Here is a 15,675-nt window from a genome sequence, read left to right on the forward strand (position 1 = left end):
AAAAATGAGGAATTACCGAAAGGAGCCTTGACTATTTGATTGTTTTTAAATGCCCATCAATGTTCCAGATTTGATATGAGCACTCAATTTCTATTACTCCAGAAACTAGTAGGTGTTTAGTGAGAGAGAAGGTAGAGATGCATGATAAGTAGACGGACAAACCATGAACAGCCAAACCTGTAAAAGTCATGTACTGCTGTTTGAATAAAGTGCTTAACTATGCAAGCTCAATTTTAGTAGGCATATTCAAACATGATTTCAAATAATACTGTTTAAAATGAGAATTTGGCAACCTGCTTCATGTTGTAACAGCATGAACAGGTCTGCCAACCCAAGAGTGGGACAATACTTGAGATTCGGTTTTGGGGCAATTGATGTATCAGTGATAGTATATATAAAATTGTCGAAATCGGGGCAAAAATCTCAAGCATTTTTCACTCATTTCCATTTTTTTCTTTGGTGTGATTGCGTGAGTCTTAAGCCCAATGCATGGGATTTCGCAGGCCTGAGCATAAAGCAGGTTGCCAAGCAGGTTATAGCCTACATATTTCATGGCATTATAGTTTTAGCTAAGTGGTTAACTATAGTATGTCACATTCTTCACACTTGTCATGAATCGACCATTTTTCAGCAGAACAGTCTTGGCTATGCCCTAAAAGGAATAAAAACAGTACGACATTCCTCAAATCTACAAATATATAAATTTCTCCCATATACTTTGATTTTTTGGTGTTAAAATATATCTTTATTCGGTCAACATTTTCACATCAATAAGCCTAATTGCTAACTTTAAATGGCTAGTAAGTAGAGCCAATATATCATTTCTTTTAAAAAAAATTAAAAAGCTTTAAAAAGCATACTTCAGCCCTATACTTAAAATACATATCCACACTCAGAATTACTACAGTTGATTAATGCTAACATAAGCAATAGAATGTCATGCATTTAATCAGCTAAGTAACTTCGACTCTGCTTTTGAAAGTCAAACGAGAGTTGTTGAACTTACAGAAATTGCTCATAAACCGTACAGCACTTGTTTCCACCTCTAAATATCACTTACGTCCATTGCAGTGCTTATAAGCAAAATTTAAGTTACAATAAAACAATAGACAATAATCGTGTACTGACAGGCGTTTAGTCTAAAAGTACCTGTTTGATTACATGTTGCCGCTTCGCCTGGTTGATATCAGTATTCTATACGAAACAGGCATGGACAGTAAGTATTCCCTTAGGAACCTACAAATTTGTAACCTCAAAAACAACAATTGTTTTAATAACGCAAATTTATTTAATTGTTAATCACAATATTATCAAATAATAATGTATGTTTAAAATACGTCGTTTCTTAATAGAAAAAAAATAGATTTTTGGTGCGCATGCTCACGAAGTTCATCCTGTTGTGTTTTCTGAAAATGGTTTGTGTAGTAGGTAAAGCTTGTCCTGGCATTAAAGTTCGCACCGGTGCTTATGTAGCTGCATTTTCAGCTTTGGTAAGTTCTGAAAAGTAATTTTTGTCAATGAATGCAGAGTGAAATTGTATGTCATATTTAAGAATTATGTTTTAATTTAGAACCGCTTCACCAAGCATCGATGTTATGACCTACTTTATTATTATTATTCGATTTGATTGATTTTATGATTTACTTTATTATTCGACAAGGTGCCCCACCAACTTTTAATACACAAATTGAAGGCTTACAGATTTGATACAGGTACCCTCAAATGGATAGAAGCGTGGCTCAGAAACAGAGCTTCTGTAGTTCAAGTGAATGGTTATACATCACATAATTTTAGTATTAAATCAGGAGTACCTCAGGGCTCAGTGCTGGGACCCCTATTGTTTATTCTTTACATCGATGACTTGCCACTCTGTGTGAAAGACGCTGACTGTCGACTGTATGCCGATGATACTCTGCTGTGCATGGATTTGACAAACACCAGCCAGCTGGCTTTGCAGACTAACGTTACAGCATTACAGCATTGGGCCACACAGTGGGGCATGACATTTAATCCAGAAAAGTGTATCCACATGCAGGTGGGCAGGTCGACACCAGATTTTAAACTTTTTATGAACGGAATTTTTATACCACAGGCGAATGGTCTGAAATATTTGGGGGTTTTCATACAAAGCGACATCAAGTGGCACGAGCATATTTTAAACATTACTAAGAAAAGTAATAAGGCACTCGGACTTATCCGACGCTGCCTTTTTAATGCAAGCATATCAACAAAAATTGTCGCCTATAACACAATTGTTCGACCATTACTCGAATATGCCTGTCAGGTATGGTCACCGCACGCAAAAGGCTTAACTGACAAATTAGAAACAATTCAAAGACGGGGGGTTCGATGGATTTTCAGACTCGGGCCTATGGATAGTGTCACAGAGTGCATGCGTGTAAATAACATCCAAGAACTAAAAGATAGAAGAGAAGATTTGGATTTGAAATTTTTAAAAAGAATTGTGTTTGGTCTATACGATCTAGACCTCAATAACTATATCTCTTTTAACCCATCCCACCAAACCCGTCATGGAGTAGTCCACCCACATTTTAGGATAGACCAATATAAGCACTCTTTTTATAATAGAATGGCACCGAATGTTGTGGGTCAGGGCGTTGTTGACTCCCTCAGTTTTTAATACGATCTTGGTATTGCAACAAATTAGGTTTTAGCGTTCTTATCAATCATTTTATCTCAAATTTTATGTTCATATAATGCCCTCGGGCGTATTGGACAGATTCGAATATATATATATATATATTACACGTCGAAATTGTCCTAATTTTTCCATCTTAAAGATCGATCGTTAAAGATATATATTATTGGGACCAGTATCATGTGTTGTGTTCGTGATTTTTGATCTCGGTCGTTTCTGGTTTGTAATCTATCCTCTAAAGTCTAAACAGTCTGTACTCTTAAAGAATCACACTTAGGGTTGACCATACCTGCCAACTCTCACGCATTGGGCGTGAGACTCACGCAATCACCCCAAAGAAAAAATGAAAATGCGTGAGAAATGCGTGAGATTTTTGCCCCAATTTTCACAACTTTATATATACTATCATTGATATATCAGTTGCCCCAAAACCAAATCTCACGCATTGCCCCACTCTTGGGTTGGCAGATCTGGGGTTGACTCTTAGTGTAATTCTTTTCGAGTACGGCCTGATGAGATGATAGATTGCATCCTTTAACCGGCAGCAGTTAAAAACTAAGTAAATGCTATTCTTCAAACTAATTATATATTTTTTGTTATTAAAGTGTATCATCGCCAAACTTGCTATTGAACAATGAAGCATTTTAGTTTTTGTTTAGCTGAACCAGTATGATGTCACCTAAATACCTACAAATTTTACTATACATTGTGTTAGTTGCTTTGATTGTGACTGTCATGCCTTTTATTTGGCCCACTGCTTTGGAAGCAGTTATAGATCCATATATTGTAATATATTACTTTATCAAATTTGTCTGGTATGTATTCCAGCATTTTTCTATGACATTTATAAAGTATTGTTTGGCACTGATAGTGAGATATGTTTAGGATAGTAGTCTAGGCAGAAGCATGTCCCAATTTGCTTCCAAAGGGCAAACAGATCAGACGTGTTTCTATGTATTTGTGTATAGGCATGTAAAAGTTCATCGGTTTAGTTAATAATTATTATGTCTTGGAATAAACCTGATTGGTTTTGTGTTGCTAAAATGGCTGCGCTTCTGCTCACTTGTGATGTTCAACAGTTTCATAGATTGCAATAACAATTGCTAACATCATGTTTAAACTATGGTATAGTAGGCATTGGGTTGAGGCTGTCTCAAAATTAGCTGCTCTGACTTCTGGTATGTTGCTGGTGGTAAAACAGATAAATCATTTGACTTGGTTTGAACTGAACTGCTCTAAGATAAGCTCTGTTTCAAATCACTAAAGCTGCGCTGCTATATCATCTTTCTATGCTGATTGCACATGGATAAGAATACTGTTATAACTATTTGTAGTTTCTAGCAGCATGCCTGATTGTCACCACTATATTGGCACTGGTATACACAAACGTAGAGCCAGATGTCGATCGGCGAATGAACCCCGGTTAGTTTCTCATAAGATTCTGTCATATAGATGTTCAACACTATAGTCTGCTTTTACTGTTTTAGGTTGTCTAACACCCTTCTGAGAAAATTTTTTCCGCTGAATCATATCACAATCATCAGGTTTTGTGGCTCAAAAACACTTATATTAGAGTACGTGTAAAATGCTATCTCTATGGATGGAAAGTTGTTACAATCAATTTGGTAATAGGTAGGCTATAGGTAAATTTGGTAGTTATCAAGTGAGGCAGAGTCAAAATAATACAAAGAATAAAAAAGTCTGGGATGTGTGAAAGCAGAGAATTTAGCTGTTGTATTAAGATTAAATTTTAGAAAATCATTACTGTGAAAAACAAAGAACGCGTATAAGTAAGTTTGCTAGTTTATTGTTGATGTATTCTTAGATGAGCTCCACACTTTTAATGGCATTTCACCCGACTTTGGTGTGAGCACAAAGTTACCATAAAAAACAAAAGTAACCTTGTTGCTTGTTTATTTAGTAAGGCTTTTATGTAATGCTTGATTTTATGTAATGCCTTTGTTTTATCGCTAGATGTAATTACCTGAAATATTTATCATATACCTTTCAAGGTATGACACGAATTAAACCAAATATAGTGTATTCTTGTAATAATATTTGCTCAAACATCGATTTCAAAATATGAAGTAAGTATCGGAAACATTTAACTTTGTGCGTCGAGGTTCAATTATTCAAACAGAAGTATGTTCACATCCTTTCCATACTTAATGGATTGGCTACACACGACATATTTCAACAACGAACATGTTGGTCTAGTTCGGAAGAGATAATATCAATGTCACTGTGATTGGCTAAAATAGTTTATTATAACGATGTCGATTCAATTTTATTTGTTTCTAACATAACAAGTTGTGCGCTAGATTGACTTTTGAATGAAAACAGCGCTTCACACAAACAACTATTTATACATGGAAAAATATATTGTTTTTGTAAGTCATATGACAGCTACTATTACAAATTAAAATGTTTTATAAGACATTTCAGATTATCTTTTTGGTAATTAAATATATTAAAATCCTTTTTGTTGCATGTTATGAGCTTGGAGTATTTTTTACTTGGCTGTGTTCTTTGTTAAAATGTAGTGTTTCTGTTCTTGAGCAAAATATAGCAAGACAAATAGCTGCACAAAGGTTATTGCTATTCGATAATCCATATTAGATACTAAATTACTTAGATAAGCGTACTGGAAAATCTCGTAAGGTCGTCATGGCCGATGGGCTTCGCATGAATGAGGCCGATTCTTATTGGTTAATCTAGTTGTCACCATGACTTAAAAAATATCAGTAGAGATTGTTTTTGATGGTAGAGGTGATCTGACTGCCAGGATGTTTCAAGATTAAAATCGGCAAAACTTGATCGCGGTTAAAACGCTCTGGGAAAAAAATACATGGGCAATGACATCACTAGTTGATATCGTCGTGATAGTTGATATTGGATACCGCGATCATGTTGCAGCGTTACGCGTCTCTACTCTGTTGGTTTTGCAACTGTAGACGTTATAATTGCACATTCGCTTGATTTGGGCATTTCAACTGCAGTCAAGTTTTGTCGATTTTAATCTTGAAACATCCGGCGGTCAGATCACCTCAAGCATCCAAAGCTATCACATGATAGAATATATTAATATGGATACTTTCTGGTAAAATCTAATAAAATTGTGGGTTTTAATAAGTTCATCATTAAGCTTTGGCTAGGTATGTAAAGCTGAATAACAAGCCGTTTTATGGCAGAAGATAGTAAATTTTGTAGATCAGTTGGTTACCGAGTCGTCCTTGTTCTTTATGTCGTTTTGTATTACCTTATAGCCTTGGTGCACTGGTCGCAAATAAAGTTTATATTCATTCATTTTTTACATTTTCAACTTGGTCTTTCAGTGAAGCTTGAGATGGTAGAATGCTATTTCGGTGCAGGATTCGCCATTTGGGGAGTATGGGCTATGTTTACCATAGTTCTTCTCTTTGGCATCATGGTGGTATGTATACAGACACTCATTTCAAATCTCAATGTCACATTTATCTCCTTTGTCTTGTATCACTCAAGGAAATACCAGATATCTGACGATCTACAAAATATGTTGAACTTGTAAAATCTACAATACATCACTAATGAGAAAGAAGACATGCAATGAAGACTTTTGATCGTACATTTTTATGTGCTTGCAGATATCTTACCCAGCATTTCCCCGCACTTTTCGTTCAACTACATGTGGTACAATTTAAGAAATGTTGGAAGCTGTTTGTCTTTTTACAGCTATGTTAGGGAAAACTTTGTTTCTAGTTTTGCAATATGACATTACAATAAAAATATGATAATGGTGTATTTTTACTGCTTTATCTTCATGTATTTTATCTGCAAAAAGTTACTTTCAGTTAAATGCAGTTCTCAATGTATAAACTATGTATAAGATGTACAAGTTGAGATGCCCATGCACACTTTCCAGTGTTAGTTTAACCCCTCTTGTTCTCTGTAATGCTCGCAACCTCCCTCTTACCTGATATCCTCTGTCTAATCGTTTTCTGCGTCATGTTCAACCTCCCTCTATCCAATCATCTTCTCCCAATCATCAGACTAAAGATACGCAGAATCATCATTTCTCATCTTGCTTATAATACTTTTGGTGTCAGAGGCTTCAATGTTTGCACGATTTCAATTGTAAAGGTAGCTCAAAACTTTTAAATACTTTTTGCGCAAAACCGTTTGTTCGTTGATGTTGGCACAGTGAGGATAATTTTAGTTTTGCTTCCAATTTATCATTTAAAAATTGTATTCGCATAGTAAGTATGATTACTGTGGACTCATTATTTATTCATTTTTAATTGTTGTAATTACTGACTGTTTCATTATGATGTCAATAACAAGCAGCAATTGAGAGCTGGTCACACTAGCTTGTCACCGTGTGTCAGTACGGAAAGTCAGCTATGCTTTTTTTTTATAAAAATGACTTATTTATTTGCCTTCTGTCTAAATTAATCCAGTTTTCAAGTTATTTGTATGCTTTCTTAACAGCACTGGTTCAATCGTGTCATCATTGTTAGGTTTATGAAAGGTGTTCATGCTATTATTTCAAGATATTGACCATCTTATGATGGTGCTATGTTTACAATAAAACCTTTTGTGATCGTTGGTTGATATGGCACACTCTTCATTCTTGCCATGCAATGATACAAAACTCACCTTAATAGAAGTGTTTTGTTTATGCCAATTTAGTTTTTATGCTTTTGTAGGAAAATAAGAGAGCTCTGGGTCTGTGGTTGCTGTTTACAGCTATTATACCAGTCTATTTTGTTTGCGGTCTCATATTTCTTGTCGTGATCGATAGCGTCAGGGATTGGGGTGAGTATCTACAACTTTATATCCAATTAGAGGTCCTTCCTATTTAGATTCCTCTTTAGTAACATCTCTGCTGTAGCGTTTTATGAATCCTTTACTAGCACCAACATTTCATTGCTTCTCTTCTGTTTTTAGTGGTGCCGTATGTCGTCGTCCAAGCAGTCAATTTACTAGCTCTGGTAAGTTCACTATTCAATTCTCCCAAGATCTTGACTGGTCTAACAATATTGTCTGCCTCAGGTTTCAGTGTTTTGATCTGTGGCTAACTTCAAACATGAATCACAACAAACAGCCACTGTTTAAATTTTAAAGCTTCAGCTTTGGTTTATCTACTGTTAAAATTATATTTCGGTGCAAGTTGCTGTTGATTGAGTTTAATCTACAGTGCACCCTCAGGATACGATTACTCGAATATACAATTTTTTCAGCTTACAAAGTGAAACGGGATAATTTTTTCGCCTCACCTTACGAGTCTTATTTCACCATACGAATTCAACCAAAATTTCGCCCGAGTTCAAATTTTGCAGTCAGTGTGCTTATTATGTACGTCAAAATAACAAAGACATCGATATTCTGTTTGCCAAAAATATTTTCACAAACACTCAAAGAGACATGATAACCGATTTCACTCAGTTCAGCAATTTTTGTGTGTAAAACAGTAATATTTTTCCTTCAAAACCAGTAGCAAAGTTGGAGTTGCGATCCCTTCATACAGATCCTTCATCCCTTCATTCCTTCACTTGATTGTGCCAATCAACTACCCATTGACGTTTCAGAATACTGGTGTAGATAATTGATACACAACAATCTTTCACACCGCTCGAGGCTACCAGGGTACTAGTAAAAGATAAATTTAAGAGAATATAAAAACTAAAATGTTTCAAAACTATTTATGCTAACTCAAAGTTGATGTAGTCCTAAGTTGGCCTTGCTCCATTCTTTAATTCCACCTTTTACCTAGGCCTTTTACCTTCTGTATCCTCGATGTAAACCCGATGAGATAATGAAAAGCTTTCTCAATCATTTATTTAGCTTCTTACATGAATGTAGTTTTGTTTCTTCATTTATTTTTTGCTTAGTTTATATACTGCATTTTGTTAGCACTATGTGTAATTGCCTAAAATATTTGTCTTAGGTCTTTTAGCTGAAAACTAATTCAATGAAATGCTTGTTATTTTAAACGATTGATTGAAACATTCAATGCTTTCGAAATATGAAGTGTTAGAATGGAGGAACTCGGTATGTCGAGGTTTGCATAAACCATTTTGTCAGCGATGCCCATACTTTTAACAAGTAAATGGCAGGCCAATAGGATAATCCCAAATAAGAAATTGTCGCTTGAACATTTATGCAATATAATAAATTTTTTGTGTCATATTTTGTTAACGAATATTGTTTATGGCATACTTACTGTACTTATCGTGCAGGTGTGGATTTGTCTCGCCATCTGGGTATATCTTGAAGAGGTTAAAAAGAGGGACAAAAATCCTGAGCTACGAGTAAGTCGTTGAAGTTGTCTTTCCTTTCTATTCATCAGTGGTTTTGTTGTGAGATTTTGCTTAGCCATTGCATGACTGTTGCTTATTGCGTTCTTATTTTTGGTTAAGTTGTTATGTAGTGGCACCATAGTTAGTCTCATTTTGTGGAATTATCTTCCCCTCCTTGCAAAACTTGAGCCACTCCTATACGCTTGCATTATTAAACCAAAGTCTCAGCGCTATTAAGCTGCTGGTGTAATAGCTATAGCAGGCTTGCTAACTGCGTATTAATAGGTGTTCCACTACCTAGTATTGACCACTAACTAGTATTGACCACTACCTAGTATTGACCACTACCTCGTATTGACCACTACCTAGTATTGACCACTACCTAGTATTGACCACTACCTAGTATTGACCACTACCTAGTATTGACCACTACCTAGTATTGACCACTACCTAGTATTGACCACTACCTAGTATTGACCACTACCTAGTATTGACCACTACCTATTATTGACCAGTGCCTAGTATTGACTACTACCTAGTATTTACCACTACTTAGTATTGACCACTACCTAGTATTGACCACTACCTAGTATTGACCACTACCTAGTATTGACCACTACCTAGTATTGACCAGTGCCTAGTATTGACCACTACCTAGTATTGACCACTACCTAGTATTGACCACTACCTAGTATTGACCAGTGCCAAGTTCAGGTCTTTATTTTTGAGAATAGATTTTGGACGGCTTGTCGCCTCAAAACACCTCAATTGGGTTAAAAAAGATTTTGGTTAAAGCACAGCGCATTTTTGCTTTCACAAAAAGGGAAGGTCTCGACTTTGCAGTTGCACGCATATCCCTGTCAGCATGCCCGTGATCGTCGCAGCAAGCTTGTCCTTTTTGCATACATGTGATATTTAACATTGTTATATAGGTGGATGAGTTTGTGAGAAGAAAGGTGAATCATCTTATGCTAAATTAATAGTGATTAATAGTAACGGCTGCTTGTATGCTGGCAGCACTGCATGTCTCATGTTAGACCCTCCCTTAGCACTCTAACCACAAATTCACGTTTTGCTTTGAATTCTAAACCTTACAATTATATTTGTTTTCGCACTAGTTCTTCAATTCAGGGCTGTGGTGTCAATTATCATGCGGAGCCTGCTTGTCTGCCGAGCCACTATTTAATAAAATCTCTCTCTTGCTGTGATCCACTGCTAATTTTCTGTACCGGCCAATTTTCTTTATCACATCGAGTGAGCAATTCACTGTTTGCAGTTTTGCCCCATATTGAGAATACGCTAGAACTAGTGCATGACAAAATGTAGCTGAAAATGATTCGCTCATTGGTGCATGTCTAGCTAGTACAATCCGAGTGTTTCATGCAATCATGGTGGTTTTCTTTTTGCCTTAGCGATGCTCATTAACTGACAGTATGTTATTGTAATGCCTACATCTCCGGAAAATTGTAGGTATTAGCCTCTGGATTTTATACTGCAGCAGGCTTTGCTCGCTCTTTGTACTAGGTAAATTTAAGTCTCATCTAAAAAAATTCCTTTAAAAATCATTTATTATTGAATTGTGAAAAATGGAAATTATACAAACTGGGATACATTTAAATGCAGAAGTTAGATTTGTGGTTACGCTATGGGCTTGGGTCTAACACTAAGGCACGGTTTATGCTAAATTTTGCCTCTGATTTTCCTTGTCTGCATTCCTTTGCTGTGACACACTGGCGTTAATTTGCTCTAGAATGCTGACTGTGATGGTAGCTGGAAATGGTGCCTCGGCTGACTTCTCCGTCTAGTATGTTCCATTCATCTTCGTGACCTTATTCAGATCATTGTTTCAGGAAAGGTTGTCTACTCTTCTCACCATCATCTCTCCTAGCTCCAGTTCCAGCTGCCATCACAAAGTTCCCTTCACACTAACCCTCTCTTCGGCTAGTTTGAAGTTTTACTTTCTGCTTACCTTGTTTGTCTCTCACTGTGGGCTCAGGGTGATTGCAAGATTTATTTTTGATCAAACCTCTGCTTCCTTGCCTCTTCCGTGGTCTAGATTTATGTGTTGGGTTTTGAGACAGCCATTGATCTGGCGTGTTCATGTACAACATAGCTTTAGTTACAAATATTATATGGGAGGTCAGCAGAGGCATCCTTTCAGCTTTCCCATAAACTGTTAGCTTCCTCTTCCTTCAGCTAGCTCTGATAGTCTTAAGGGCTGGTCACACGTTACAAAAAACATTGATAATAAAAATGTGAGGGTTTCATATAACAAAGAGACCTCTATTTGAATGTCATGGCTCTCAAATAGAACTTTTACAATAAAAGTTGTAAAGAGAAAACGACTCCTAATTCATCATGTAGCGCTACTAATCAAGGAATCAATTAGTTCATACCTGAATTACTTGTATTCATCAGCCAAAAATATGTCCGCTAACTTGTTAGCTACTTATCCATTGTACATTGCTCCTCTTCAACTGTGGGTGTGACCAGCACTTTAACAGAATATCATTAGATAGTTTGAACTGGCGACCGTAACAGCGTGATTGTGGCTCACAAATCGAAGTTCATTGTGTTTTGTTTAGTGATAGCATTGCCATACATTTCACTTGTAGGAAAATGAGATGATGTTTGCACAGCCGTTTATGGGAGCTATGCCTCCTGCTGGTTCTTACAACCCTGGTTATGGAGCACCCAGCGGTGGTAGTATGAGCAGGTAGAAGAACTAATTTTGTAATTAACCTTTATTAGGTTATGATCCAAAATGCAGTTTGAAGGTTGCCATTGGCTGACACTTGTTACAAGCAAATTAAACATTTTGTTGTAGAGTAGATGTGGTTTACGTCTATGTATCCACTGTCTATGTATAATGCAGCGTAAGTGGCATTATGGTTAGGTATGACCTACTTTAAATATGACACATTCTGTAGCATACCTCGCAGTCAGAAGAGCCGTCACACATACGCTCCAACCGAAGCTGGGGAGTCTGTAAGAACAGTTCCTCGACAGTCCAGATTTGATCAGTACAAGGCTCAGCTTGTCGACCCAGAGCCTACCAAGCAGGACTTGTGAGTTACCCTACTCCGTACAATAGCAGTTAATCCTATCTATTGTTTAATATGTTTAATAATACATAATTTTGTTGTATTACATAATTTAATTAACATAATACAGTAGACTATAACATATACTTCCTATAATGTAAATTCCCGATAATTTAAAGGATTTATGGAAGTTTTTGCTTCCTAGTACATAAAAAAATTCCATATAACGGGAAGCATCAAGTCGGGTAAGTTCTCAATTTCGATTTGGATGATTATCTATCTCGCTGCACTTGTCAAAGAAAAAACGATGTACGTTTAGCGTTATATCTATTATACATATACAGTCAAACATGGATAACTCGCCCACGGATAGCTCGAACACATGGTTAATTCGAACGGTTTCTTTGGTCCGTTCCCACGTAATGATAAATTGCTATAGATAACTCGAACTCAACACTGTTAATTCGAACTGTTTTTTTGCCCAACGGCTACCGAAACGGTTGTTATCGCTTTAGAAAATCACTTTATTCAAAGCCATAGAGGTAAACCTCATCTTTTCATAATTCATAAGCGTCGTTATTACCACCATCGGCAAAATATTTTTGTCAACGACTTTTCTAAAGGTTTGGTGAAATTTGATTTATACTGCTATACGATGGAATAGCACGGGCTAGCCGGGTCACGCGCGCAAGGATTTTCGCCACGCACATACAAAACAAAAACAGCATGTTGTTTTTGTTTTGTATGTGCGTGGCGAAAATCCTTGAGTGCGTGACCCGGCTAGCCCGTGATGAATAGTTTTCCGACGTTGATTCCGTGTTGAATCAACGTCGGAATGTTGAATGTTTAAAACGTCTTAAAATTGTTGTAATTAAATGTATATGTTGTCTTAGCTAAAAAAAACTATTCATCGTTTGACCTAAACACAGAATACGTGTGTGCATTTAATAAGTATCCATTCAAAAAGCGTGAGTGATATACAATGTACCGTAAAACCTCATAAAACTTTTAATTGAACTGCCTCGGAGTGTTGTTCTTAACGAATCCCAGGTAAAGTAAGGTAATCTTTGCATAAACTTAAAGAAAGATCGGCAAAATTGATCGTAGGTAAAACGCTCAAAAGAAAAAGATGTCTTTTCTTTTGAGCATTTCAACAACGATCAAGTTTTGCCAATGTCAATCTAAAAAACGTCCTGGCAATAACATCACCTCAAACAACAAACCAATCTCAAGTGATAGAAAAATCTCTATACTTTTTGATAAAAACGTTTTAAACTTTACATTAGAAGCATTTAATTTGAAACAAGCCATTTGTGCTTTTGATTTATATTATAGTTTGTATATGTACATGTATCTACTAATAAATAAGTAAATACATGGACTTGTGACAGTGCTCTGATAACTTGAACGCTCTGATAATTCGAACACTTTTGCTCGGTCCCGTGAAGTTCGAGTTATCCATGTTTGACTGTATACAACTTCCATGACATTTTAGTTCGTTGTGATAGATCGTCAGATGTGTCGGGAAAAACGGAGAATAGGTAGCTGCGCAATTGTTAATCAATACTTGAAGGCGATCGATTGGTGCAGGTGTTACAGCGTTGGTCCACCAATTTAAATGTCACGAGTTGGAGTATCGTCAAAAGTTCTTGTTTATCCTAACCTTGTCCCTCAAACAGATAGACGACCAACAGGTATTACCGCTTTTTGTAAAATACTCTGTGGTTTTGTAGACAAATAAAATCTTGTTATTAGTTTTACTTTACAGAGTAGAATTTGCTGTTTAGAAAAAATAAGCAAATCGTTTTAAATGAACGTCGAATTTATTTTGTTCGAACGTCGAACAAAATGGTTTGTTAGTTAGTTAATTCAAAATAAACGAATGAAATATTGTCAAAAATTGGTTACTGAATGTTCATAGATATTCTACAAAACAGTTTAATAATAAATAACTCTTTACTAAATATTAGTAATGAAAGTAAATCTACATACGATTTGAAAATGGGATGTAATCAATTACACAGTTACACTAGCAGTGGAACCCCAGCCTTTTACAAAGTTGCATTTTTCTTATACTTTAAAATTGCTCAAACATACTAAATTTGTTGGTCTTCCTTTTCCATTTTAGGTTTTCAAGATTCAAAATATACATATGACTCTCCTAGAAATAAATTTTAAAACATTTGGGTTTTTGGCTCTCTCAGTCAAAAAGGTTCCTGACCCCTGCTCTAAAAGGTTGGTACTTGATTTTATGTGTGTATCGATCTAGGTCTGGTGAGAGAGAGGGAGGCACCACCTACCATAGATACCAGTATAATCCTGATCAGCGGAAAGCCCCCAACGGCTCATCATTTCATGGTAGTCAGGGAAGTTTGAGTAGTCGTCCAGTACAGCCTCCGCAATACCAGCCTGCCCGATATCAGCGCCCTGATCCATCCAGGTATAGATTTATTCTCACATATATCTTAGCTCTATGCTTACATGACGCTAAGCAGTTGTTGTATTTCTTATATCGTTGTATTTCAGCTTATTGACCATGCTGAAGCATAGGTGTCTAGATTGAATACTATCAAGGAGATTATGGTGTTCTTTTCTGAATGCTATGTATTGGTTCTATTGTCTTCAGTTCGATCATCTAATTTGTAGCCATGGGCGAGTGAGAGGCAGTCAAGGAAGCTTGGGAGGGCGACAGCCGTACCAACCTCAGTCACAGCTACACGCCAGCCAGGGCAGTCTTGGAGGACGTCAAGGCTATGTTCCTCGTCATTATAATAGCCAAGGTAGTCTTGGAGGCCGACCACAATATCAGCTGCAAGCTCAGGACCCTCAGGAAAGCAAAGACAGTGAAGTGTAACGCAGGGGATGCGTGTCTCAGGGGTTGATTACTGGTTATATGAATACAGAAAACTTTGTGTTTGCACTGTCTGATTACATCATTGCTTCTTACATTCCTGGATTTTCAACTATTCCATTTATACATCTTTTTGGCTCTTTTATTTGTTTCTCAGTCAGGATAAAATACATAGTTATTTTAATACAATATTCAAGCAAACATCCCACTAAGTTTCAGCTACAGAACATTCTTACTTTTATTACTAAACATTCCATTTTCCATTCCGATTCAGAAGTGAGTTTTTATATATTTTAGCCATCAGGTTTTTGTACATACTAAAGGCCTCTGCTAGTTATTTCATGGAATTTTAATTAATGTATTTTGAATACTGTATTTTTTAGTATTTTATTGGATAATAGTAAAATATATGTGTTATGACTCCAATATTATAAAAAGGCATCTTATATTTATTAAGAAGTACTATATAGTTGTTTAGTATATTATAGATGTGTCCTAGTGAATGCTAGTTGGTTTAGCTAAACCAGCTGTATGAGTTTCACATTCTAGAAAGATAATTACTTTTCAAGCTGATTTCATCATAGAAGTTATCTTCTCTTTTGTGTAAGGGAAGGATAAAGCTTGCTTTTGCTGCTTTTATGAAAAATCTGGTCCCACATCTCAAATGTAGGTACAAACTTATTTAGTTGATTACCAACTATAGACCAAAGAATGTGACATTTTTATGTGCACTTGAATTTGGTACGAGTAATGATTATTTGTAACATGTTGAACTAGGTTACACCAGCTATGTGAGGTATACATGTGGAAACTTGGAAATATAATAGACAAGCTGATAAAAAT

General features: G+C 36.2%; 1 protein-coding gene across 2 annotated transcripts; it reads left to right on the plus strand.

The window, feature by feature from the left end:
* Positions 1–1,380: 1,380 nt before the first annotated feature.
* LOC137399485 (uncharacterized) lies at positions 1,381–15,258 on the plus strand. 2 transcript variants are annotated; one of them, XM_068085619.1, is made up of 11 exons: positions 1,381–1,490; positions 3,994–4,081; positions 5,995–6,092; positions 7,345–7,453; positions 7,586–7,629; positions 8,878–8,949; positions 9,870–9,893; positions 11,553–11,653; positions 11,868–12,005; positions 14,251–14,421; positions 14,628–15,258. In XM_068085619.1, the coding sequence occupies exons 1-11, from the start codon at positions 1,413–1,415 to the stop codon at positions 14,833–14,835; spliced, it is 1,131 nt and encodes a 376-aa protein (XP_067941720.1). In that variant the 5' UTR covers positions 1,381–1,412; the 3' UTR covers positions 14,836–15,258. The 2 variants fall into 2 exon arrangements, with proteins under 2 accessions (XP_067941720.1, XP_067941721.1); XM_068085620.1 differs by lacking the exon at positions 9,870–9,893.
* The last annotated feature ends 417 nt before the right edge of the window (positions 15,259–15,675 follow it).

This window comes from Watersipora subatra, chromosome 7, assembly GCF_963576615.1.
Source record: "Watersipora subatra chromosome 7, tzWatSuba1.1, whole genome shotgun sequence".
NCBI lineage: Eukaryota > Metazoa > Bryozoa > Gymnolaemata > Cheilostomatida > Watersiporidae > Watersipora > Watersipora subatra.

Excerpts from the sequence above, each read along its gene's own strand:
- LOC137399485 (XM_068085619.1), top strand. The coding sequence starts at position 1,413 with ATGGTTTGTGTAGTAGGTAAAGCTTGTCCTGGCATTAAAGTTCGCACC. Across the intron at positions 7,454-7,585 it reads CGATAGCGTCAGGGATTGGG|TGGTGCCGTATGTCGTCGTC; the intron begins GTGAGTATCTAC and ends TTCTGTTTTTAG. Across the intron at positions 7,630-8,877 it reads CAGTCAATTTACTAGCTCTG|GTGTGGATTTGTCTCGCCAT; the intron begins GTAAGTTCACTA and ends CTTATCGTGCAG.